At 41.8% G+C, this 25,538-nt stretch overlaps 1 protein-coding gene across 1 annotated transcript in view; it reads right to left on the reverse strand.

Moving 5' to 3' along the window:
• Positions 1-25,538, reverse strand: part of TEX11 (testis expressed 11) — a 295,189-nt gene that overhangs the window by 107,024 nt on the left and 162,627 nt on the right. The window contains exons 14-15 of the mRNA XM_017349668.3: positions 22,545-22,630; positions 15,023-15,160 (exon numbers count right to left, since the gene is read on the reverse strand). Of these exons, the coding sequence (XP_017205157.3) occupies positions 15,023-15,160; positions 22,545-22,630 (224 nt within the window). The remainder of the gene's footprint in view (positions 1-15,022; positions 15,161-22,544; positions 22,631-25,538) is intronic.

The following is a 25,538-nucleotide window of genomic DNA, read 5'->3' on the forward strand; positions in this document are numbered from 1 at the left end:
GCACCTGGCTCCTGCCATTGGATCAGCGCGGTGCGCTGGCCGCAGCGTGCCGGCTGTAGCAGCCATTGGAGGGTGAACCAACGGCAAAAGGAAGCCCTTTCTCTCTCTCTCTCTCTCACTGTCCACTCTGCCTGTCAAAAAAAAAAAAAAATAGAAGAAGCGAACACTAACAACAAGAAGCTCAAGAGTAAATACACACAGCCAAAAATGTCACACTGAACAAGAAAAAAATGGAAAAAAAAAACCTTGAAAGTTAAGAAGAAACTAAGACAACGTGTTTTTACCACATTAAAAGATAAATGCTATGGAAACGAATTTAAGGCACTCAAAGCAATCTACCAATTCAATGCAATCCCTATGTAAAAATGAAAGTGCATTTTTGCATAAATAGAAAAATCTATCTGAAAATTCACATGGAATTTCAAGGGAACATGAATTGTAAAGAAAATCCTGAAAAACAGCTAAATAGAAGGATTGACACTTCCTGATTTCGAAACTTAGCTACAAAGCTATAGTAATCAAACAGTACAATACTGGGATAAGGACAGACATATAGACTAATGTGATATACAAAAGAATTCAGAAATAAACCCTCACATACTAGGGTACTTCAAAGCATTTGTGCTAAGTGAAATTAAAAAATAAGTTTATTTTTGTGCAAAAAATTCAAACCTATGCATAGTTTTTTCATAATATGCATTTGCCATGAACTTATTGAAGATTCCTCACATGCATGAATTTCAAAAATTTTTGTGTCAAAGTAAACTTACTGGGTGCTGGGCATTTGGCTTAGCAGTTATGATGCAGGTTAGGACAACTATGTCCCATAACAGAGTTCCTCAGTCCAGTATCTACCTCTGGCTCCTGAATTCAGCTTCCTGCCATTAAAGACCCTGGGAGGCAGCAGGTGATGGCTCAAGTATTTGGGAAACAGCAGACCTGGGTAGGTATTTTGGGAGTGAACCAACAGATGGTAGGTCTCTCTGTCTGTCAATCTCTGCCACTCAAATAAAAACAAATAAGTGTATCTTTTAATTCTATTTTCCATTGAACTTTTTGAAGTGACCTTATATATGGTGGAATAATTTCCAACAAGGGTGCCCAAACCATTCAATGGAAAAAGAAATCTTCTCAACAAATGGTGGTGGGGGAAACAAAATCCACATACAAAAGAGTGAATTTGGACCCTTATCTTGCATCAAGTATAAAAATAAACTCAATATAGATCAAAGACCTAAACATAAGAGCTGAAATCACAGGGGCCGGTGCTGTGGCATAGTAGACTAAGCCTCTGCCTGTGGCACAGGCATCCCATATAGGCACTGGTTCGTGTCCTGGCTGCTCCACTTCTGATCCAGCTCTCTGCTATGGCCTGGGATAGCAGTAGAAGATGGCCCAAGTCCTTGGGCCCCTGCACCCACATGGGACACCTGGAAGAAGCTCCTGCCTCTGGCTTCGGATCAGCGCAGCTCTGGCTGTTGCGGCCATGTGGGGAGTGAGCCAGCGGATGGAAGACTCCTCTCTCTGTCTCTACCTCTCTCTGTAACTCTGTCCTTCAAATAAATAAAGTAAATAAAAAATAAATAAATAAAAATGCAAAAACTTATTCATTTCAGAAAACACTATGAAGAAAGAAAAGATAATTCAGACTGGATGAAAACTTTCAAATCACAGATTGACAAGGGGGTTAGTATCCAGATGATATAAATAATTAATACCATGAAACAACTATAAAGCAAACAACCCAATTAAATAATAGGCAAATGGAGGCAGTCATTTGGCAAAGCAGTTCATAAGCTGCTTGGAGGAGCCAGTGTTCTGGTGTAACAGGTTGAACTGTCACTTGTGACGCTGGCATCCCATATGGGCGCCAGTTCATGTACTGGCTGCTCCACTTTCGATCCAGCTCCCTACTAATGTGCCTGAGAAGGCAGCAGAAGATGGCCAAGATGGCCCAAGTGCTGGGGCCCTGCCACCCATGTGGGAGACCTGGATGAAGCTTCTGGCCCCTGACTTCGGCCTGGTCCAGCCCGTCATTGTGGCCATTTGTGGAGTAAACCAGCAGATGGAGGATATCTGTCTCTGTCTCTCTAATTTTGCCTTTCAAATAAATAAATAAATATTTTAAAAAAGGAAAAAGATGCTGCTTGAAAATGTGTGATTCCAGTGCTTGGGTTTGAATCCTGACTCTGCTTCTGATTCCAGCATTCTTACTAATGCACACCTTTGGTGCCAGCAGACGATGGGTCAAGTACACCTCTCTGCCAACCACATGGGAGACCTGGACTGAGTTCCCAGATGCTGGCTTTTGTCATGTGTTTGGACATTTAGGTCCAGTCATTAGAAATAGTTTCCTTATTATGACCCCAAATCTCACTCCTTGTAGGTGGAAACACACATGGAATAAATTTAATTCCTTTACTCTGGCAGTCATTCAGATATTAGAGGGAAGCCCTCCTGTTCCTCCTAAATCTTCATTTTCAAGTTTAGCCTCCATATTTCCTTTATTATTCTTCAAACAGGATGGCATTCAGTGCTCTCATCATTCTTGAGCGTTTTCCTCTTGGCACTTTAGTGTTTGTTAATATTGCCCTTCAAAAGTGTTGGCCCTCAATCCAACACAATACTTCAGATATTCTCTAACAAGAGCAGACTAGAGGGTGATTGCTACTTTTCTCCCTCTGTACAATACATTATACAGTCATCACTTGGTATCTTTGTGATATTGCTTTCAGGATTCCCCGCAAAATACCAAAATCTGCAGATGCTCAAATCCCTTGTTTGAAATGGCTTGGTATTTGCATATAGCCTATGCAATCATCCTATATATTTTACATCATCTCTACATTACTTATAATACCTAATTAAATGTAAATGCTGCATAAATAGTTGTTATACTGTATTGTTTAAAGAATAATGAAAATTCTTTACACGTTCAGTACAGATGCAATTTTTGTTTCCAATATTTTCTTTTTTTATAATTTTTGAAAGATTTTATTTATTTCTTTGAGAGATGGAGTTACAGAGAGAGGGAGAGACAGAGAGAAAAGTCTTCCACCTGCTGGTTCATTCCCCAAATGGCCTCAGTGGCCGATCTGAAGCCAGGAGCTTCTTCTGGGTCTCCCATATGGATGCAGGGGCCCAAGCACTTGGGCCACCTTCCACTCTGCTTTCCTGGCCATAAGCAGGGAGCTGGATTGGAAGAAGAGCAGCCGAGAATAGAATCAGTGCCTAAATGGGATGCTGGAGCCACAGGCAGAGGCTTAGCCTACTACGCCACAGTGCTGAACTCTCAAATATTTTCAGTTGTGGTTAGTTGCATCCACAGATTGGTACCTGCAGATACAGAGTGGGCCAATTGTATTCCTATTGATTCAACCTAATTTGAGTGAACTTTCTTAGTGTTATTGGTTCATGCTGAGTGTGTCACAGTCAACCAAAAGGTCCAAGTATTACACATGTGTTGCTGTTAAAGCCAAATTTCATTTATTCTTTTCTTGTACGGTTGACTTTGGGTATCCCTTATAACACAGATTTTGTTGCTCTCTGTTTGTCTTCATCTTATTAGAACAGGTTCACCATTTCAGCCTGTTAAGGTCCATTCAGAGCTCATTCTGTCTCCCAATATATCAATTATTCTTTTCTGCTTCAGATCATATATACATTTAATCAAAAATCATAAGAAAGCCCTCATCTTCATATTCCTGTTCTAAAATCATATTATGAACACCACACAATTTGAAACTTGATCATACATTGTCTTTCATTAATTTTTTAATGATTCCATACATGTCATCTCATGTCTGCTTCAATATTTTAATCTCATCCTTAGAATGGATCATGTCGGGGCTGGCGCCATGGCGCAGTAGGTTAATCTTCCGCCTGCAGCGCTGGCATCCCATATGGGCACCAGTTCTAGTCCTGGCTGCCCCTCTTCGAATCCAGCTCTCTGCTATGGCCTGGGAAAGCAGTGGAGGATGGCCCAGGTGCTTGGGCCCCTGCACCCGCGTGGGAGACCAGGAAGAAGCACCTGGCTCCTGGCTTCGGATCAGCACCATTGCGGCCATCTGGGGAGTGAACCAACAGAAGGAAGACCTTTCTCTCTGTCTCTACCTCTCACTGTCTGTAACACTACCTTTCAAATAAATAAATAAAATCTTTTTAAAAATCACTTATTCTATAATACCAGGCACAGATTAGGCATCCAATAAATATTTGTTGACTTAACTTGGTGCCTCAATTAAGGTATTGTTACCTACAGCTGTATCAAATAACCCACAATTGACCTTCGTTTCATATTTTCTTTAGAACCTTTATATTTGCCCAGCTGCATTTGTGGGAAAGGCTATACCTGTATAAGCATTACAGAATAACTTCAAAATCAATGAGAAGCTGGTATAGCACAATCAGAGGCCACAGTGCCATCTAGTGAACAACAGCAGTTTACATCTGCTAACCACAAGCTAATTTTTTAGTTCTATAATGGAAGAGCATGAGTTTTGGAACTTTACATAGTAAATAGAAACAATATACCTAACGCATGAAACACAGTTGTTTTCATTTTAGGTCATATAAATATTCTACAAATAGTCTCATACTTATGACTTAAAAGTCTTACAGCCGTTCTGTGGTTTGAGGTTGTGCTTTAGTTCTACCAACCTACAGCAGCACTAATGACACCCATGTACCTACACTGCTGTTGCAAGCTAAGGGTGGGATTTCTGTACTGAGAGAAAGAGTACTTAGTTGTGTATTATCACTAACATACACAGACTACATTAAACAATCCATTATCCATCTGTCAACTAACATTAAGGTTTTATTATACCTCACAGCAAAATCCCACTATATCAATATGTGATAATTGCTTCTACATTTAGAACCCAAGTTCATTTCCTCAACATTTAAGTCTATTCAAGCTCATGACTTGAAACTAAACCCTTAAAAATCCTCAAAAATAATTTATGAAAGTGAGGTACTATAACTTCCCTCAAAGGCTGAGTCAGTGTCTATGAAACTATATTCTTTACTTTTGTCTCATGCAAAGTACTGGTGATACCTCTATGGATACTGGCCACTTAAAGTTTTGTCTTTATATAACTTAGAAAACAAACCAGCCAGTGCCGCGGCTCAATAGGCTAATCCTCTGCCTGCAGCGCTGGCACACGGGGTTCTAGTCCTGGTCAGGGCGCCGGATTCTGTCCCGGTTACCCCTCTTCCAGGCCAGCTCTCTGCTGTGGCCAGGGAGTGCAGTGGTGGATGGCCCAAGTCCTTGGGCCCTGCACCCGTAAGGGAGACCAGGAGAAGCACCCGGTCCTGCCTTCGGATCAGCACAGTGCGCTGGCCGCAGCGTGCCAGCCGCGGCGACCACTGGAGGGTGAACCAACAGTAAAGGAAGACCTTTCTCCCTGTCTCTCTCTCTCACTGTCTACTCTGCCTGTCAAAAAAAAAAAAAAAAAAAAAAAAAAAAAAAAAAAGAAATTACCTATCCTTAGTATTGTCATCTCAAAGCAATGTTGCCAAGTGAGTGAACTAATCAGTAACCTAATCTAATACAATTTCAAATAAATCTATTCCTCAGCTCCTCGGATTCAACCAAATTAACTTCTGATCCATGGTTCAATATGTCATTTTATGGCAAAATAAAGAAAAACTGTTTCTCTCCCCAAAAAGAAAGAAGTAGAGCTACAGAAAATAATAGTGATGTGCTTTTGAGTAATATAATCATATTCAGTTATGATAATCAAAGGGTACTCATAGATGCCCATCACTATTAATTCCCAATTATGCATAGCATCAAGGACTGAGGAAATTTATTGACAGGTATTTATTGAATCTCTACTATTATTCCTTTCATGTAATGAGTGCCTACTCTGTACTTGGCACTATGCTAGGTACCTGAGCAAATAAAGATATTGTCCTTGTCCTCAAGGAAGTGGCAGTTTAATGAGGGGCTAAGACAAGTACACAAATAATAAGAATATAAAGTAGGACAGAAGCACCTCAGGATAAACAAAAGTGTTAGGAAGTCTCAGAGGAAAGGCAAGACAAGGGAATTTCCTTAGGAGGCTAAGACTACCATTAGGAGATAGACTTTGAGAAGGGAAATTCAAAGAGTAAGAAAGAAGTAATTCGCAATGGAGAAACATGGAAAAAAGTCCTGAGGGAGCAAAGCATATAAATCATGGTTAAGAAACCTCGACTGTAGACAAACATAGTATACAATAGTCCCCCCTCCTTTATCCATGATTTTGCTTTCTTCAGTTTCAGTTACTCACAGTCAACCATGGTCCAAAAATATTACATGGAAAATTCCAGAAATAACTCATAAGTTTTATTTGCATGCAAATCTGGGTAGTAAGAAGCAATCTCGTGCTGTCCCATTCTATCCTACGTGGAACATGAATCACTTCCTTGTCCAGCATGTCCACACTGTATTCATTACCTGCCCATTACACATTTGGTAGCCATCTCAGTTATCAAATCGACTGCTGCACTATCACAAGTCTTGTGCTCAAGCAACCATTATTTTACTCATAATGATCTCAAAGCACAAGAGTAGGGGCCAGCGTTTTGGCACAGCGGGTTAAGCTACCACTGTGTTGCTGGCATCCCATATCCCATATGTACTGCTTTGCAACCCAGCTACTCTGTTCCCATCCAGCTCTCAGCTAATGTGCCAGGGTAAGCAGCAAAAGATACCCCAAGTCCTTGGGCCCCTGCCACCCATGTAGGAAACCCAGATGGAGTTTCTGGGTCCTGGCTTCAGCCTGGCCCAGCCCTGGCAATTGCGACCATTTGGGGAGTAAACCAGTGGATAGAAGATTTTTTTGTCTCTGGCCTCTCTCTGTTGCTCTGCCTTTCAATTAAATAAATCTTTAAAAAAATACACAAATTAATTTTTATTTAAAGCACAGTCTTGATGGCAGGTTGTTTTTATGAAAATAAAGATTTATTTATTTATTTGAAAGGTAGAGTTACAGAGAGGCAGAGAGAGAGAGGCCTTTCATTCGCTGGTTCACTCCCCAAGTGACCACAAGGGTCGGAGCTGGGCCAATCCAAAGCCAGGAGCCAGGAGCTTCTTTCGGATCTCCCACATGGGTGCAGGGGCCCAAGCACTTGGGCCATCTTCTACTGCTTTTCCAGGCCATAGCAGAGAGCTGGATCGGAAGTGGAGCAGCCGGGACTTGAACCAGTGTCCATATGGGATGCCGGCACTGCAGGTGGCAGCTTTACCCGCTATGCAGCCCTCTTGCTGGCAATCTGAATACGCCACAGAGAAGGTATAAAGAGCTTCCTTTATCGTTTCACACCACCACAAGAAGAGTGAGAGAGAGAGAGAGAGAGACTACATTCGCATAACTTTTATTGCTGTATATTTTTATAACTATTTTGTTATTTGTTGTTATTCATCTTTTATTGTACTTAATTTATAAGTTATACTTTATCATGGATATGTATGTACAGTAAAAACATAGCAGATATAGGGCTCAGTACTATTTGCATTTTTAGGTATCCACTGGAGGTCTTGAAACTTGTCCCCTGCAGGTAAGAAGGAACTACTGTACAGGTAAAGGAAACAAAAGGGGATTAATTTATAGATTATGAAGGGCCTTAACTGCTAAGGAATTTGGTTCCTATTTGCAGGGAGCCATTTAAGATTATTGAGCAAGTGACAATAATCAGAAGATTATTACAACAGTTTTAGAGGTAATGATGGTTTGGACTAGAATAATGAGATGATGTGGAAAGAGACAGCTGGTCAAGAATATCACAGAGGCAGAACTGACCAGACTTCACTGAACAGAGAGCTCATTGTACCCCCCCCCAAACTAGAGAAAAGTAGATCTGAACTATGAGAGAGACTAAGATTTGAGATACAGATTTCACAATGGAGAGCTGAAATTAAGAAAACAGCTGATGGAGGTGGGCGTTTGGCACAGTGGTTTAAGTCACCACTTGAGATACCCACATCCCATATCAAATTGACTGGTTCAAGTCCTGGGTTCTCCTCTTCCCGTCCAATTTCCTGCTAATGCGCATCCTGGGGGGCAGCAGACAATGGCACCCTACCACCCATGTGGGAGACCTGAAAGGAATTCCAGACTCCTGACTTCAGTCTGGCCCAGCTCTGACTGTTGTGAGCACTTGGAGAGTGAACCAGCAAATGGAAAATCTCTCTCAGTCTGTTTCTCTGTCTCTGTATGTGTGCCTTCCAAATAAAAATGAAAATAAATAAGTAAAAAAAAAAGATTAAAAAGGAAGCAGTTGATGGATTATTGAGGAGAGAGTTTCAGAAGAAAGAAAAGGGACTAAATTAAAAAATGCATTTAAGGGCAGCAGGTTCCACGTCACAGGAAAGTAAACACTGGGGTCGGGCTGACGCTGTGGCTTAGTCGCAGATGCTCGGGCACCAGTCAGCTGGGAAGCCGTCTGGCCTTGAGCAGAACGAAGCGAGAGTTTAGTCTTGTTAATGCACCGTCAAGTCTGTCTTCCAGCTTGGGGACGTTTCTGGGCAGTGATTGAAGCCAGGTTACATCCTGAAAATGGAAAACAGCTCAGGCCTCGTCCTCATGTGTTGCCAGACTTCCTGTCTCTGTGCGTGGCCCCTGGCCTGGGCTGGGAAGCCTCTAAATCTTTTGTTCACGCTCTGCACATCCTTGGCCCCGGAAATGGTTTGACAGAGTGTTTCCAGAATCATCCTCCTCTGCTCGCTCAGATTTTGCCTTGGGTTTCAGTTTCAGTGGAGCACAGGGGTGCTGCCCGCCCGACCTCCAGAACCAGAAACCCTGCGGTTCTAGTTAGGGGGTGGCAGGAGTGCTGAAGTGTGCTTCCTTCTCAGTCCAATGTATTCAGAGACATTTAAATAAAACTAGTGTTTGTGTACACACACACACACACACACATACAGACATGCATGCATACACCACAGATACACACAGGGCACACACAGAGACCACAGACAATGCACCCACATACACATGCACACATACACCAGACATGGCACATGCACACAGGCACACATCACACACATGCCACATACATGTAAATGCACACACACACATACACCCCGGTCATTAGAGCTCCTGTGCTTTGTCCATAGGTGTCAATTGGAAGATTTTTTTTGAAAGATTTTATTTATTTATTTGAAAGGCAGAGTTAGAGACAGTGATAGGGAGAGATCTTCCATTTGCTGGTTCCCTCTCTTAAGTGGCCACAGCAGCTGGGGCTGAGCCAGGCTGAAGCCCGGAGGTTCTTCAGGGTCTCCCACGTGGGTGCAGGGGCCCAAGCACTTCAGCCATCCTGCACTGCTTTCCCAGGCATGTTAGCAGGGAGCTGGATTGGAAGTGGAGCAGCCGGGACATGAACCAGCGCCCATATGGGATGCTGGCATCACAAGTGACCTTGTAACCTGCTGCACCACAGCACCAGCCTCCAGATCAGATTATTTTAAGATTTCCTTTTGTTTAGACCTTGTGCTTACTGAAAACTAACATTTTTATTGAACAAAACCTTCAAAATAAAACCTAGATAGCAACTATCAAGTGTTCAGGCGCCAAATCACCCTGCTTCTTGACAGCACCCGACCCAGGGCTGGCCCTGGCTCCCTTCCTCTCCCTTCCAGTCACCAGTGTAAGCCTAAAAACCCCGTGAGAGGCCCGAGCCACCCCTCCGTCCCCAGAGGCTGCCAAGGACACGTCCTCCCTTGCGGCAGCAAGCCTGACGCACCTGATCCAGAGTTTGTGTTTGGTTTCGATTACTGTTTGCTCTGACTGCAGCCCTACGCTTTGGCCAGTGGGCCCTGAAGCTCCTCGTGGTCAAATCGGTGACTTTGCAGGCAAACAGACGGGTTCAGAGACCCCAGGGTCCTCCAATTAGTTATAAAAATGGGCTCAAACAGCCTTTGTTGTCTCAGAGCTACGGTTTTGGATTCTGGTTATAAAGCAGATTGCCCCCCCCCCCAAAAATGCATTTAACAAATGTGTTTTTTTTTAATTTTTTTTTATTTTATTTTTTTATTTTTTTTTGACAGGCAGAGTGGACAGTGAGAGAGAGAGACAGAGAGAAAGGTCTTCCTTTGCCGTTGGTTCACCCTCCAATGGCCGCCGCGGCCGGCATGCTGCAGCTGGCGCACCGCGCTGATCCGATGGCAGGAGCCAGGAGCCAGGTGCTTTTCCTGGTCTCCCATGGGGTGCAGGGCCCAAGCACCTGGGCCATCCTCCACTGCACTCCCTGGCCACAGCAGAGAGCTGGCCTGGAAGAGGGGCAACCGGGACAGAATCCGGCGCCCCAACCGGGACTAGAACAAATGTGTTTTGAAAACTTACAATACCAAGCATGTTTGTGGGTACTAGGAATAAAATGGTGAAAAGACAGACATAGTACCTGCCCATAGCTAACATATGTTTGGTTGAAAAGAGAATTAGCCAGTCACAGAAGTGGAAAAGCAGTCAAAAGCAGTAAGATTAACAGCAGATTTATAGAAACCAAAGTGAAAGCTTCCAGAAGGATGAAGTAGTTGACAGTGTTATACTGTTCTGTGCTACAGAGAGATCAGAGGACAAGGAGGACTGAGAAAAGATCATTGGACTTCATCATTACAAGGTCACTAATGATTTTCAAAAGAGCAGTTTATAGAATTATAGAAGCAAAAATCACCAGGAGGGGAGTAGATAATGAGGCCCAAAACCTTAGAGTCATGCTTGTCTCTTCTTTGTCTCTCTTGTCATGTCTGTTATGTCAGATAATCCTGTCGGCTTTACTTTTACAATCTCCTAGAATCTAGCCACTTCTAAATATTCAAACTGCCTCTGCCCAGGTCTATACCACCACCATCACTTGCTTGAATTATTTCAATGACCTCCTAACTGGTCTCCCTACTTCCACTCTTTCACCCCAGTCTATTCAACACAGCAGCCTTAGTGATCCTATTAAAGTGCATGTCAGACTATATCAATTATCAGCTCAAAACCTTCAATGGCTCCACATCTCACTTAGAGTTAATACCACATGTCTATACTATGGAAAACAATATCCTTCTTACATGATATGTTTCCTCACTACTTCCCTGATCACATCTCCCACCTTCCCTGATGTTCTCTCTGGTTCAGTCACCCTGGTCTCTTTGCCATTCTTCAAACACCTCGGGGTCTTTGCACTTGCAAGTACCTCAATCTGGAATGCTCTTTTTCCAGATATCTACAAAACCAGATCCTTCATTTCCTCAGGTGTCTATTAAAAAACTACCTTTTCAGTGAGGCCTTCCCTAATCACCCTATCTAAAATTTTAATCATTCACATCCCAACTCTAAAATACTTAATATGACCCATTTCTGCTTAGTTTTCTCTTTAGTACTCATCACTATCTAATACACAAGGGATCAATCAACAAACTGTAGCCCTTGGGCAAAATCTAGACCACCATTTTGTTTTTGGTTTTTGTTTTTTTCTTTAAAGATTTATTTTATTTATTTGAAAGGCAGAGTTACAGAGAGAGGGGAGAGATACAGAGAGATCTTCCACCCACTGGTTCACTTCCTAAATGGGCACAATGACCTGGGGCTGGGTCAGGCCAAAGCCAGGAGACAGAAACTTTTTCCAGGTCTCCCACATGGGTGCAGGGGCCCAGGGACTCAGGCCATTTTCTGCTGCTTTCCCAGGAGCATTAGCAGGGAGCTGGGTCAGAAGTGGAGCAGTTGGGACTCAAACCGGCGCCCATATGGGATGCTGGCAAAGCAGGTGGCAACTTAAACCCATTACACCAGCCCCCACCATCTGTTTTTATACAGCCTCAAACTAAGAATAACTTTACATCTTTATTTTGTTGATTGATTGATGACATTTTAGATGGTTGAAATAAATCAAAAGAAGAATACTTAATGGCACATGAAGATTACTTGAAATTCAGCTTTTAGTACTGTGAAATTTAAAGTTTTATTGGAACACAGTCATGGCCATTTGTTTAGACATTGTTTATGGCTGCTTTCAGATACAACAGTAGAGTTGATTTTGCAGAGACTGTATGGCCTGCAAACAAAGTGTTTACTGTGGTTCTTTCTGGAAAATTAGCTGACCTCTGTAACAAATCATAACACTTATTGATCGTTTTGTTATCTCTCTTTCCTAGTAGAACATAAACATCATGGGAGTGTGTTGGGGGGGTCTACTTTGTTCACTACTGTATCCCCAATGCCTAGAACAATACTTAACATGTAGACAGTTATCAAAATCTTTGGAATGAATGAATTATCAAAAAAATACATAAAGTACTTTTGAGTTAGAACATTGGCAATGAAAGAAAGGAAATAAAAATGAAGTTTGAGGAGAATGGCAATGTTTAAGGAAGGTTCTGGATAGAGGAAATCTCAAAACAATCGTAGTGACAGGGGAAAGAAACAGCAAGGAAAAATTAAAGAATTATGGTTGAGATCTGTGGAATTAGGTCCCCAGAGGAAATTCTTTCTCAGTAATAAGGGAAAAGACAGAATGGGAAAAGAGGGAAACTGATGAAAGCTTTGTCAGTAGCTAGAAGCTCAGTTACCTGATAAGATCTTTAGCTAAAACAAAAGAGAAGTCATGGGGGCTTAAGGACAGAAAAAAAATGTTTGGAATCAGTACCATGGAGCATAGGATAGAACGTCAACAACAGTCAGTATTACTGACTGTCTAGCCAAAAAGACATGAAATTTTAGCAGATCCAATGAATAAGCCTTCATAAATTTCCCCAACAATGCTCAAGGAGTTAAAAGGAAGAAGTAAAAAAAGAAGAAGAAGAAGAAGAAGAAGAAGAAGAAGAAGAAGAAGAAGAAGGCGGCAACGAAAATTAACAAAGGTTAGACACTGGCAAGGTGGGAATAGTAAAATATGACGGATTGTGCATGACTTTTCTCACCTTTTTATCTGTCCTAGTGCATAGGACTCCTCACATATGAGGAGTAGCCAACCAGTGCCTGCTAAAATTCAAGACAGGAAGGATGCAATGGAGAAATACACTAACAGTACTCAACAGAGTTACCTTGACCACATTCAGAATAATGTTTGATTTAATCAACAGTATGGCCTAAAATGATCCACTTACACACAGAGTATATATTATTAAGATATATCTGGGCCGGCGCCGCGGCTCACTAGGCTAATCCTCCGCCTAGCGGCACCGGCACACCGGGTTCTAGTCCCGGTCGGGGCGCCGGATTCTGTCCCGGTTGCCCCTCTTCCAGGCCAGCTCTCTGCTGTGGCCAGGGAGTGCAGTGGAGGATGGCCCAGGTGCTTGGGCCCTGCACCCCATGGGAGACCAGGAAAAGCACCTGGCTCCTGGCTCCTGCCATCGGATCAGCGCGGTGCGCCGGCCGCAGCGCGCCAGCCGCGGCGGCCATTGGAGGGTGAACCAACGGCAAAGGAAGACCTTTCTCTCTGTCTCTCTCTCTCACTGTCCACTCTGCCTGTCAAAAAAAAAAAAAAAAGATATATCTGGTTTCCTGCTCTCTCATTCTCCTTGTCCCCTTTCACTACTAACACTGAACTCCGAGTTACAGGTTAAATCCTATACTAGACTCCAGGACCAAATTTAGCATCAGTTAGAGGAGACTTAAGAAGTACTGAAGCCAGGGAAAACTGAATCTTGTCACCTTGTATTTCTCTTTTGGAAATTGGCATCCCTGTCTGGCTCCCTATGCAAGGACTCTCATCTTAAAAGTACCCTTATATCCCAGTCCCTTTAGAGTTATGGTTCTAGCTTGCTCTTTTTAGCCTGCCTACCTTCCTCCATTACCACACCTCAAAGATTTCAGTACTGCTTCTGAGGCCACATCTGTGGTTGAAGCCCTGTTCATTGCCCATATGCTTATATGATGCCAATTACCAGTATACCTGACTTAAGGAACATTTTCAACACTTAGATTTCCCTCATTGCCATGATCTGCTTATCTGCCTATTAGGATACCCTGATAACAGCTGCTTGGCTGAGTTCAAAATGATCATGCCTTGCATCTCTGAAAGCTCAGAGCCTAGCACAGTATCTGGAACTTTGAGTTCTCTTTCTACATTAACTAGCTGATTAGATATCCTCCTACAAAACGGCCTGCAGATGTACCCATTCCCCAAATGGCATGTTTGCAACTAGGTACAGCCAGGGGCCTTCCCAATCTGCCTGGCCCACTGAATCATTAAATCATGGCAAGTACAAAAGCCACATCTTGGGGCCAACGCTGTGGTGTAGTGGGTTAAGTTGCCGCCTGCAATACCAGCATCCTATATGGACACTGGTTTGAGTCCCAGATGCTCACTTCCGATCCTGTTCCTTGCTAATGTGCCTGGGAAAGCAGCAGAGGATGGCCCGAGTGTTTGGGGTCCTTTTACCCATGTCAGAGACCCAAATGAAGCTCCTGGCTCCTAGCTTTGGTCTGGCCCAGCCTTGGCCATTTTGGCCGCCATCTGAGGACTGAACCAGAGGACAGAAGATATTCTCTCTCTCTCTCTCTCTCTCTCTCTCTCTCTCTCTTTTTGACAGGCAGAGTGGACAGTGAGAGAGAGAGACAGAGAGAAAGGTCTTCCTTTTTCCGTTGGTTCACCCCCCAATGGCCGCTGCGGCCGGTGCACCACGCTGATCCGAAGCCAGGAGCCAGGTGCTTCTTCTGGTCTCCTGTGCAGGCACAGGGCCCAAGGACTTGGGCCATCCTCCTCTGCACTCCTGGGCCACAGCAGAGAGCTGGACTGGAAGAGGAGCAACCAGTGCCAGCGCCGCAGGCGGAGGATTAGCCTACTGAGCCATGACTCCCCTCTCCCCCTCTCCCTGCCCCTCTCCCCCTCCCCCTGCCCCTCTCCTCCCCTGTCCCCCTGCCCCCTCCCCCCTCCCCCTCCCCTGCCCCTCTCCCCTCCCCCTTCCCTCTCCCCCCTCCCCCCTCTCCCCTTGTCCCTCTCCCCCTCCCCCTCCCCCCAGATAGATGCAGTCACAACACTGCATCTATCTCTCTGCCACTGTACATAAGAATATTTGCTGCCCCTTAAAATAGATAAATCAAAGGACCTTATCAAGTTGTTTCAAATGCAGGTAACAGGAAGCCACATTCCTATATAATTTGGACAAGTCCAGATCTGTTTTATCAGATTCATAAACCTTCAGAGAATAATTATACCAGTGTATGGCATCTTCATAATCTTGCACCTGGAATTTAAAAAGAAGTAACAAAATCACAGATATTTTTACAGTTGACCATAATTTATCCCATCACCTCTGAACAAAAACAAAAGATAGTATTCATTGTTTTAGACAACCTTTCTATTGAATTCTAAGTGCCTTTCATGATCAGTCTTGGTCAATTTAAGCTTTACATAAAGTGGCAATCAATATTCTCTATTTTTCTTTCACATTATGCATTTCATACATAGGTAAAAAGAGTCTCAGAGGGTGGTTAACAACCTCCAGAAAACCCAAAATCCATTTTAAAGTTATTAAAACAATGACAGGAATTTTAAAAGAGAACACCCATCATTCACCATATTAATACAACTATATGCACTTTTCTGTGTTCCATTTTACCTTTATCCTTTCCTATATTTGCAGTTAAAAGTCATAACTTATATAGATTTTCATGTTCTATTCTTTACACTTAATTTTGTTATATACACATAAAATCTGTATTGCCATGTAGTTTTTAGTTAATAAGGGACATATAATATTTAAACAAACATAGTTTTCTTGGCATTGTATATTTGGTGAATTTCCAGGTTTTTCATTATCATAATTAATGCTACTGTATTTTTGAATAGTTTTTTTTTCTTTTGAGTCATTTTGACATTGTCAATGGTAAGAAGCTATTAGGACAAAACATGACAGAAATAGCCTGATAATTTTTTGTAATCTAAGAAAACTGAGATTGCTCATAAACACTGAGGTGAGATAAATGAGTCCCTTGTACCAGATCAAGAAACTTCACAGTTTTCAATCAGGACCAGGAGTCATTAGGACCTTCAAGGAATAAAGTGACCTCTTCGACTAAAAACAACTGTGCCGACTAGGTGACAGACTGTCTTGACTATTTAGAAATAAGATTAGATTCTTCTCCAGGGTTGAGAGTGGAAATTTGAAAAAAATCATTCAGCAAGAGTGGTAAATGAGGAAAAAAGGGAAAAATCAATAGGAGAAGGGGAATTCTGAAGTAGTTTTTCACTTACTCAGTCAAGACATAAATCAAAGCCCTCTGAAAGAGAACTAGAATACCATTCTGATTTGCAGCAGCATCTCAGCACAAGCCTGAAGTCTATGCAGGCTCCTATAAGGATTTTTTTTCCCTAGCCTGAGCCTAATTGCTTGATTCTTTAACTTTGTTCCATTTCTCTTCTCTTCCTTTTCTCTTTACCTTTAACTCTCCTACAAAACTCAACATCATTTTTTAAAAATTTATTTAACAGGAGCATAGGGAGATTACTGATGCCATAGACAGGAGTGTCAATTGGTAAAGTCAACAACAGGAGTCACTGTGCACTTACTCCTCATGTAGGATCTCTGTCCTTAATGTGCTGTGCATTGAGATTTAATGCTATAACGAGTACTCAAACAATATATTTCACTTTGTGTTTCTATGGGGGTGCAAACTGTTGAAATCTTTACTTAATGCAAACTAAACTGATCCTCTGTAAAAAAAAAAAAAAAAAGAAATTATCAACTCCCAACGTGACTCTCACTGGGATTAAACATGACAATAGGTCTGATCTGATTTCATTATCATTTAAAAAAATCATCTATTATTTTTCACTTTATGTTTCTGTGTGGGAGCAAACTGTTGAAATCCTTACTTAATGTATACTAAGCTGATCTTCTGTATATTAAGATAATCGAAAATGAATCTTGATGTGAATGGAAGGGGAGAGGGAGTGGGAAAGGGGAGGGTTGTGGGTGGAGGGACGGTATGAGGGGGAAGCCATTGTAATCCATAAATCGTACTTTGGAAATTTATATTCATTAAATAAAAGTTTAAAAAAATTTATTTAACAGGTAGAGTTATAGACAGTGAGAGAGAGAGAGACAGAGAGAAAGGTCTTCCTTCCATTTTCCTTCCATTGGTTCACCCCCCAAATGGCTGCTACGGCCAGAACTGCACCAATCCGAAGCCAGGAGCCAGGTGCTTCCTCCAGGTCTCCCACACGGGTGCAAGGGCCCAAGCACCTGGGCCATCCTCCACTGCCTTCCCAGGCCACAGCAGAGAGCTGGACTGGAAGAGGAGCAGCCGGGACTACAACCGGCACCCATATGGGATGCCGGCGCTGCAGGCAGAGGATTAACCAAGTGAGCCACGGCGCTGGCCCTCAACATCATTTTTTTAAAACAACCTCACTGAAGTAAAAATGGTATACAAGAAGATACACATATTTAAAGCGTACAATTTGACAGACTTTGCCATGTATGAGCTATGAGTAAAGGCAATATAACAGACAAAGCAGTGAGTTTCCTTGGGAATTCATCACTCCAGCATCCCATCTCATGTTCAAGCAACCAAGGACCTGCTTTCTGTAACTACTCATTAATTTCCATTTTATGGGCTTTTATACAATTGACTCATCTAAAACATCAGTTTTTATTTAATGAATTAATGTCAAGATTTCCTCCTGTTATTACATGTATCAGTGGATTATTCCTTTTTATTACTGACTAGTATTTCCTTATATGGATATACTGCAGTTTACTTATCAATTCACTTGTTTCTAGTTTTTGGCATGTATTAGGCTACCTGAAATTGTCTCTCATCTCACTGATGCTCTTTTAATTTTTTAAAGAGTTTTCCCTATGTATTTCTCTTCAAGTTCACAAATAAATCCTTTCTTCTAAAATGTGTGATTTGATGTTAGTATTATTCAATAAGTATTTCATCCTAGATATTATAACATACTTCTGAAAGTTCGATTTGGTTCTTTTCGTATCTTCTATTCCTTTATTTAACTTTTACTTTTTTAAAAAAGGCTTATCTATTTATTTTTATTTATTCGAAAGGTAGATTAACAGAAAGAGAGAGAAAGACAGAGGACTTCCATCTGCTGGTTCACTCCCCAAATGCCCATAATAGCTGACGCTGGGTGAAGCAGAAGCCAGGATCCAGGAACTCCATCCAGGTCACCCGCATGGGTGGCAGGGACCAAACTACTTCAGTCATCATCTGCTGCCTCCCAGCTGCGCATTAGCAGGAAGCTGGATCAGAAATGGAGGCAGGGGGCCAGCACCATGCGGTAGCTGGTAATCCCTGCAGTGCCAGCAACCCATATGGGTGCCAGTTCAAGTCCCGGCTGCTCCACTTCCAATCCAGCTCTCTGCTATGGCCTGGGGAAGCAGTACAAGATGGCCCAAGTCCTTTGGCCCCTAAGCCCGTGTGGGAGACCCAGAGGAAGCTCCTGGCTCCTGGCTTCGGATAGGCACAGCTCTGTCCGTTGAGGTCATCTAAGGAGTGAATCAGTGGATGGAAGACCTCTCTATCTCTGCCTCTCTGTAACTCTGCCTTTCAAATAAATACATAAATCTTTTTTTTTTTAAAGTGAAGGCAGGACTCAATTCCAGGCCTTCAAATATGGGATGTGGGCATCCCAAGCAGTGGCTGGACTCACTGTGCCACAATCTCTGTCCCTCATCTACCTTAACTTTCTGAATATATGGAAGAGTATTACCAAAGCTATTTTACTGCTCTCTTTTAATGCTAACTTTTGTGACAGTTTCAATTGTTTCTTTTCATTATAGGTTGTGTTTTCCTATCTCTTTGCATGTATTTCACTGAATGCTAGAAACTGTGAATTTTACCTTGCTAGGAGCTATAAAGTTTTGTATTCCTATAAATATTCTTGACTCTGCTTTGGGAAATAATTAAGTTCCTTGGGATCAATTTGATTCTTTCACATCCTACTTTTTATGGTTATTTTAGGTGGGTCTGGAGCAGGGCTCAGTGCAGGACTAATTATTTTCCACTATTGAGACAAGACCTTCTGAGTTCTCTACCCAATGCCCCATGAATTAGAGATTTTCCATTCTGAGTGGTAAGAACAGGCTCTATCCCCAGATACATGTTAGTGCACTGTTCCCTCTGATATTTTTAGAAGGTTATTTCCCTGGCTTCTGGTAGGTTCATTCCATAAACATCCTGCTCAGTGCACTGCTAGACACTGGAGGAGGACCCTCTGTTCACTAGGGTTCTCTCTGTGCTGTGCATTCCTCTCTGGTACTCTGTCCTATGCATGTTAGCTACCTTGGTATCCTCAGACTCTCAGCTTCATCTCCCCAAATTAGGATGCTTGCCAGGCTCTACTTCTGCTACAGCCTGGAAACTAAAAGCAGTAAGCTGTGCAATTGTAGCTCATTTTCTATCTCCTCAGGAATAATTTTCCTTTATTGCATGATGTTCACTGTGGTAAAAAAAGAAATCTTTTTTTCCATGTATTTTTTCCTTTTTTTTTTCTGATGGGGTGTTGTTCAAGCAAAGACATAAACCAGTCCTGTTGCTATGTTGGTTGGAAATAGAAGTTCAGGGATTGGGCACTGAGCATTGTAGGTTAAGCATCTGCCTGTGGCACCAGCATCTCATATGGGCACCAGTTCAAGTTCTAGCTGCTCCACTTCTGATCCAGCTCCCTGCTGATGTACTGAGAAAGCAGTAGAAGATGGCTCAAGTGCTTGGGCCTGTGCACCCAGAGGGGAGACCCAGAAGAAGCTTCCAGAAAAAGTTTCTGGCTCCTGGTTTCAGATCAGCCCCACTCTGGCCACTGCAGCCATTTGGGGAGTGAACCAGTGGATGGAAGACCTCTCTGTCTCTCTGTAACTCTGCTTCTCAAATAAATAAATTATCTTTAAAAAGAAGTGCAAAACAACTTTGATTTAAAAAGTATATTTCATTTTATTTGCACAACCAACCAACATATGTATACTATGCTTAGAAAGAACTACAAGAGGACTTGAAAAAGTCTGTGGGAGCAGGTGCTGTGGTGTAGAGGGTAAAGCTGCCACCTGCAGTGCCGGCATCCCATATGGGTGCCAGGTCGAGTCCCGGCTGCTCCACTTCTGATCCAGCTCTCTGCTATGGCCTGGAAAAGCAGTACAAGATGGCCCAAGTCCTTGGACCCCTGCACCTGCATGGGAAACCTGGAGGAAGCTCCTGGCTCCTGGATTCAGATCAGCGCAGCTCCAGCCACTGCGGCCAACTGGGGAATGAACCAGCAGATGGAAGACCTCTCTCTCTATCTGCCTGTCCTCTCTCTGTGTAACTCTGACTTTCAAATAAATAAAAAAATCTTTTTAAAAAAAATTCTGTGGAATTAAAAGATAAATTTACTTTGGTGCAAAGTATTTTAAAATCCTTGTGTAGTTTTTTCATAACACACAGTTTCTATGAACTTTTTGAAGACCTTGTGTATATGCAGATTTCAAAATGTTTGGCCCCACAAAACTTAGGCTTTACTTCCATTTTCTATGAACTTTTTGATATACCTTCATACACCAAAATTTTAAGAATAAACAAGTTATGGGGCCAGCGCCGCGGCTCACTAAGCTAATCCTCCACCTTGCGGCGCTGGCACACCGGGTTCTAGTCCCGGTCGGGGCGCCGGATTCTGTCCTGGTTGCCCCTGTTCCAGGCCAGCTCTCTGCTGTGGCCAGGGAGTACAGTGGAGGATGGCCCAAGTACTTGGGTCCTGCACCCCGTGGGAGACCAGGATAAGTACCTGGCTCCTGCCATCGGATCAGCGTGGTGCGCCAGCTGTAGCGCGCCGACCGCGGTGGCCATTGGAGGGTGAACCAACGGCAAAGGAAGACCTTTCTCTCTGTCTCTCTCTCTCACTGTCCACTCTGCCCATCAAAAATAAAAAATAAAAATAAGAATAAAAAAAGAATAAAAAAGTTATGAATGATTGTATCTTAAAATTTATGTTTAGTTTTATATGTTTCTGCAGAAACCTCGGTTGTTTTGTAAAAAGTTTTTATAATAAAAAATATACTGACTTTCAAAAGTATTTTTTTTTATCTACTTGAAAGACAGACGAGAGAAAGAGAGAGAAACTCTAATCCACTGGTTCACTACCCAAATGCCTGCAACAACCAGGACTGGGCCAGGCTGAAGTCAGAAGCCTGGAATTTCCCATGTGGGTGACAGAGGCCCAAGTACTTGAACCATCATTCGCTGCCTCCCAGGATGCATTAGGAAGAAGTTGGATTGGAAACAGAAGCGGCAGAACTTCATTGAATGGCACTCTAATATGGAATGTTGACATCCCAAGCAGCAGTTTAAACTACTGTGCCATAATACCTGTCCTGGGGTTTAAATTTTTTATTTATATTTTTGTACTTTTTTTCATTGCACTAAAACTTTTTTATTTATTTAACTGATATAGAGCGAGCTACCTTATGCTGGTTCACCCCCAAAATGCCTGCAACAACTAGTGCTGGGATGGGAGAAAGAATTCATTCCAGGTCTCCCATGCAGATGGCAGGATCCTAATTACTTTAGCCATCACCACTGCCTTCCAGGGTCCACATCAGCAGGAAGCTGGAATCAGGAACTGGAGCCAGGCATTGAACTCAGGTATGCTGATATCTTAACTTCGAGGCCAAATGTCCACCCATATGCACCATGACTTTTTTTTAAAAAGATTTATTTTATTTGAAAAACAGAGTAATAGAGAGACAGAGGGGAGATACAAAGAGATCTTCCATCCATTGGTTTACTCCCCAAATGGCCACAATGAGATGCCAATGTTGTAGATGGTGGTTTAACCCGCTTATGCCATGACACTGGCCCTTTATCATGACTTTTTTTTAAAAGAATTACTTATTTATTTGAAAGGCTGAGTTAGAGAGAGGCAGAGGCAGACAGACAGAGGCAGAGAGACAGCAATCAGCCCAGCTCCAGACATCATGGCCATTTGGGGAGTGAACCAGTGGAAGGAAGATTTCTTTCTCTCTCCTTCTATTTCTGCCTTTCAAATAAATAAATAAATAAATTACATTCTTATATCTTAATATCAGTGATGTCTTTTCCCTATGTTGTAAACTCAATGAGAAGAAATCAAGTTTATTAAATGTTTATTTAGTTTTACTTATTTGAAATGCAGAGAAAGAGAGAGAGAGAGAGAGAGAGAGAGAGAGAGAATCTTCCATCTGCTGGTTCACTCCCTAAATGCCTACAGCAGCTGGGGTTAGGCTAGACTGAAGCCAAGAGACTAGAACCATCCTGGTTTTTCACATGGGTAGCAGAGACCCGAGCACTTGAGCCATCACCTGCTGCCTCCCAGGCATTAACAGAAATCTATATCACAAACAGAAGTGGACTTAATTCCAGGCACATCCCAAATGACAATTTAACCTGACGCATCACGATGACCACCTCATGTCTTATTGTTACTGAGTGAACTCTTGTACAATTCGCATTAACATTCTGCATTACGAATATTTATTAAATACATTGTATCTGAACAGAGAAATTATTAAACTATTTGGTGCTCTATGATTTTTAGAATGAGCATACTGTTATCTGTTACAGTAGAGAAAGTATATACAGAATGAAAATAGATTATTCTCAAACCTCAAAACTTCTGGCAGCTTTTTTCCACAAAACGCCTTGTAAGAAGCATATTAATTCTGTTGTCAGTTGTTTTCCTGCTTGTTGACCTAATGAAAAAGAAACTCAAGCTTTGAAAACAAGAATCTGGATCTATTACATTAAAAAGTGCTAACTATACTCAGAACCTATAATCTTTAAGTAATGGTTACAAAAACAATCGGCTCCAGACAGGATTTCATCATCAATTTTAGGCTTACTACCAAAATTGATTATATAATATAATCAGAGTTTGCTAGATTCACAGTAATTTCCCCATCAATCTGCGATAGTTTTCCAGCCTAGTTTCTTTTTAACTTATTTTACACGTTCAAATTAGATCATCATCTGGGGCCTTAATAAGGTTATTGTGAGTGAGCAGACAGCAATGCCAGAAATCATTAATAAGAAGTGTTTATACTATTATGTACTAAATAGATCAGATCAAGTTCACAAGAAAGGCCAATTATACCTTAAAGCCTTTGTAAAATACTTTAAGCCCACACTTACACATAAACTTTATTACTTTAATCGTAACTTGTGTCTGATTTTTTCTGGTCTAGACATTTACAGGGTTCAAACACATTAGATTAAGGTAAAGTCCCAACTATAATTGGATTCTATACGCCCTTCTCTTCTGCCCCTTTGGCGCAAACTATCAATTTTCCCCAAAAGTCTTGATTAGAACACTAAGAATCTCTGACCTTCTAGCTCAGTCAGCACATGTGGTTTGTTCTGTGACTTGGTTGAAGATACTTGTATGAGAGTAAATAGCTAATAATACCCCAAGAGTATAAGTGTATCCTTATATATTATAGTAAAGTTTGCCTAACTTAAATTTTAAGGAAAAGAGTTATTTCATATAATCAAGTTTTTAGTTAGGTGACAGCTTACTTTCTTTAAATATAAAACATTTTTACTTTATTTACAGGAAAGTTATTCTTTCTAATAAATTAAATTTCTTAAGCATAATTTAATATAGTTTGACTACTCAAGGTCAAAAATATTATTAACATATCACAGTGATGCCTTTGGAAGTTGCTGTATACTATATACTGCTGTATTTTTTTAAAAATATTTGAATCTATTTTACAAAACTTCTAGCATTTTCCCCTCCATTCTGGTCAGTTAAGTATTTATTACCCTGTGGACCCTCCCTCTAATTTCCAATATGCTATCATTAAAATGCTGAAGTTGGAAAACCATATAACCAAGATTATAAAATGGGGCCTAAAAATAATTGGATTCACAGTGAAGGTCAGAAATCTTCATCAGAAAAATATGGTTCATAGAATCTAGAGTTCAAAATGCTCTTAGAGATCATCTAATCCAGTGGTTTCCTTTAAAAATATTAGTGATTCTATGTTTGTAAAAACATGATACATACTTATAAAAATTTAAGCAATATAATAAAGAAAAAAGCAACAAATCACCACTCAGAATAAACCCAACAGATTCTCTGTTCAAGGAGACATGAAGCTAGTTTTTTTTTATATAAATAGCACTAAAATTTATTTCAGCGTAAAAGAAACTAAATAAAAGTATATCTGAGGTATGGTGATGACATTAAGTATCTAAATAAGCCTACATGTTAACAATAAATACTTTAATTTCCATTTAATTTATGAAGTCATAAGCATTCCATTTTATGAATATCCATACTCAAATAAAAGTGCTAACATTTACTGACCATCATTCATATTATATCTGTACACATGCATAGAGTTCAAAACATGAGGTTGTGGAAGAGACTGTTTGAAGAATAGGACCACAGTGTCTGTATTCTTGAAGGTATAGAGGTTCTGCAGAGAGGTGGAGGGTAAGGGGTGCACTGAGCAGATTTGACTCTTCATGTCTGCTAATCTAATCTGTTTTATTTCAGGTGAGGTTTATAGAACACTGCACCACACAAAAGGATGCTAAAGTTAAAAAGACAAGCAAGGGGGCCAGCAGTGTGGCGTAGCCAGTAAGGCCGCCACCTTCAGTGCCGGCATCCAATATGCGTACCGGTTCAAGATACGGCTGCTCCACTTCCCATCCAGCTCTCTGCTATGGCCTAGGATAGCAGTAGAAGATGGCCCAAGTCCTTGGGCCCCTGCACCCACGTGGGAGACCCCGAGGAAGTTCCTGGTTCCTGGCTTCGGATCAGCACAGCTCTGGCCTTTGAGGCCAACTGGGGAATGAACCAGCGGATGGAGGACCTCTCTCTCTCTCTGCCTCTCCTTCTCTCTCTCTGTGTAACTCTGACTTTCAAATAAATAAATAAATAAATAAATAAATCTCAAAAAAAAGAGAAGACAAGCAAGAGGGACTAGCATTTTGGTGCAGCATGTTGAGCTGCTGTTTCCCACATTGGAGTGCCAGTTCAAGTCCTCACTACTCTGCTTCTGATGCAGCTTTCTGCTAATGCAACTGGGAAGGCATCAGAGCATCAGATGATTGCCAAGTGCTTGGGCCCCTGCCATCCACGTGGGAGACCATGATGGAATTCCTGGCTCGTGGCTTTGGTTTGGTTCAGACCTGGCTGTTGCAGCCATTTGGGGAATGAACCAGTGGATGGAAGATCTTGTTCTCACTGTCTTTCAAATAAATAAATAAATAAATCTTAAAAAAAAAAAAAAAAACAGAAAAAGAAGACATGCAAGACCCAGGGGACATCAAAGCCAGGAAGATTCTGGCTCAGCTGAGGACATCAGATCTCATTGCCATCTTCAGGTTTTTTCAAGCCACCCCCACCTCCAGAGCTCCCCCCCCACCCCTGCAGTTTAACAAGGGCCAGAGATATTGACTTGCCCCAAAGGCACACAGCCAATCTGAGATCAAACTGAAGGTGTGAAATCAGGTTTGTGATCACACAATTTTCCACCACAATTTGAGCTTTAACCTCGGTTTGGTTTTGCTGATGTTTAGTTACTTCTGCTTAGTTTCTTATTCTAGCTTACCAGCTTATGAAATATTGACAGGTGAAACATTACTGTT

Source organism: Oryctolagus cuniculus, chromosome X (assembly GCF_964237555.1).
Source record: "Oryctolagus cuniculus chromosome X, mOryCun1.1, whole genome shotgun sequence".
Lineage (NCBI taxonomy): Eukaryota > Metazoa > Chordata > Mammalia > Lagomorpha > Leporidae > Oryctolagus > Oryctolagus cuniculus.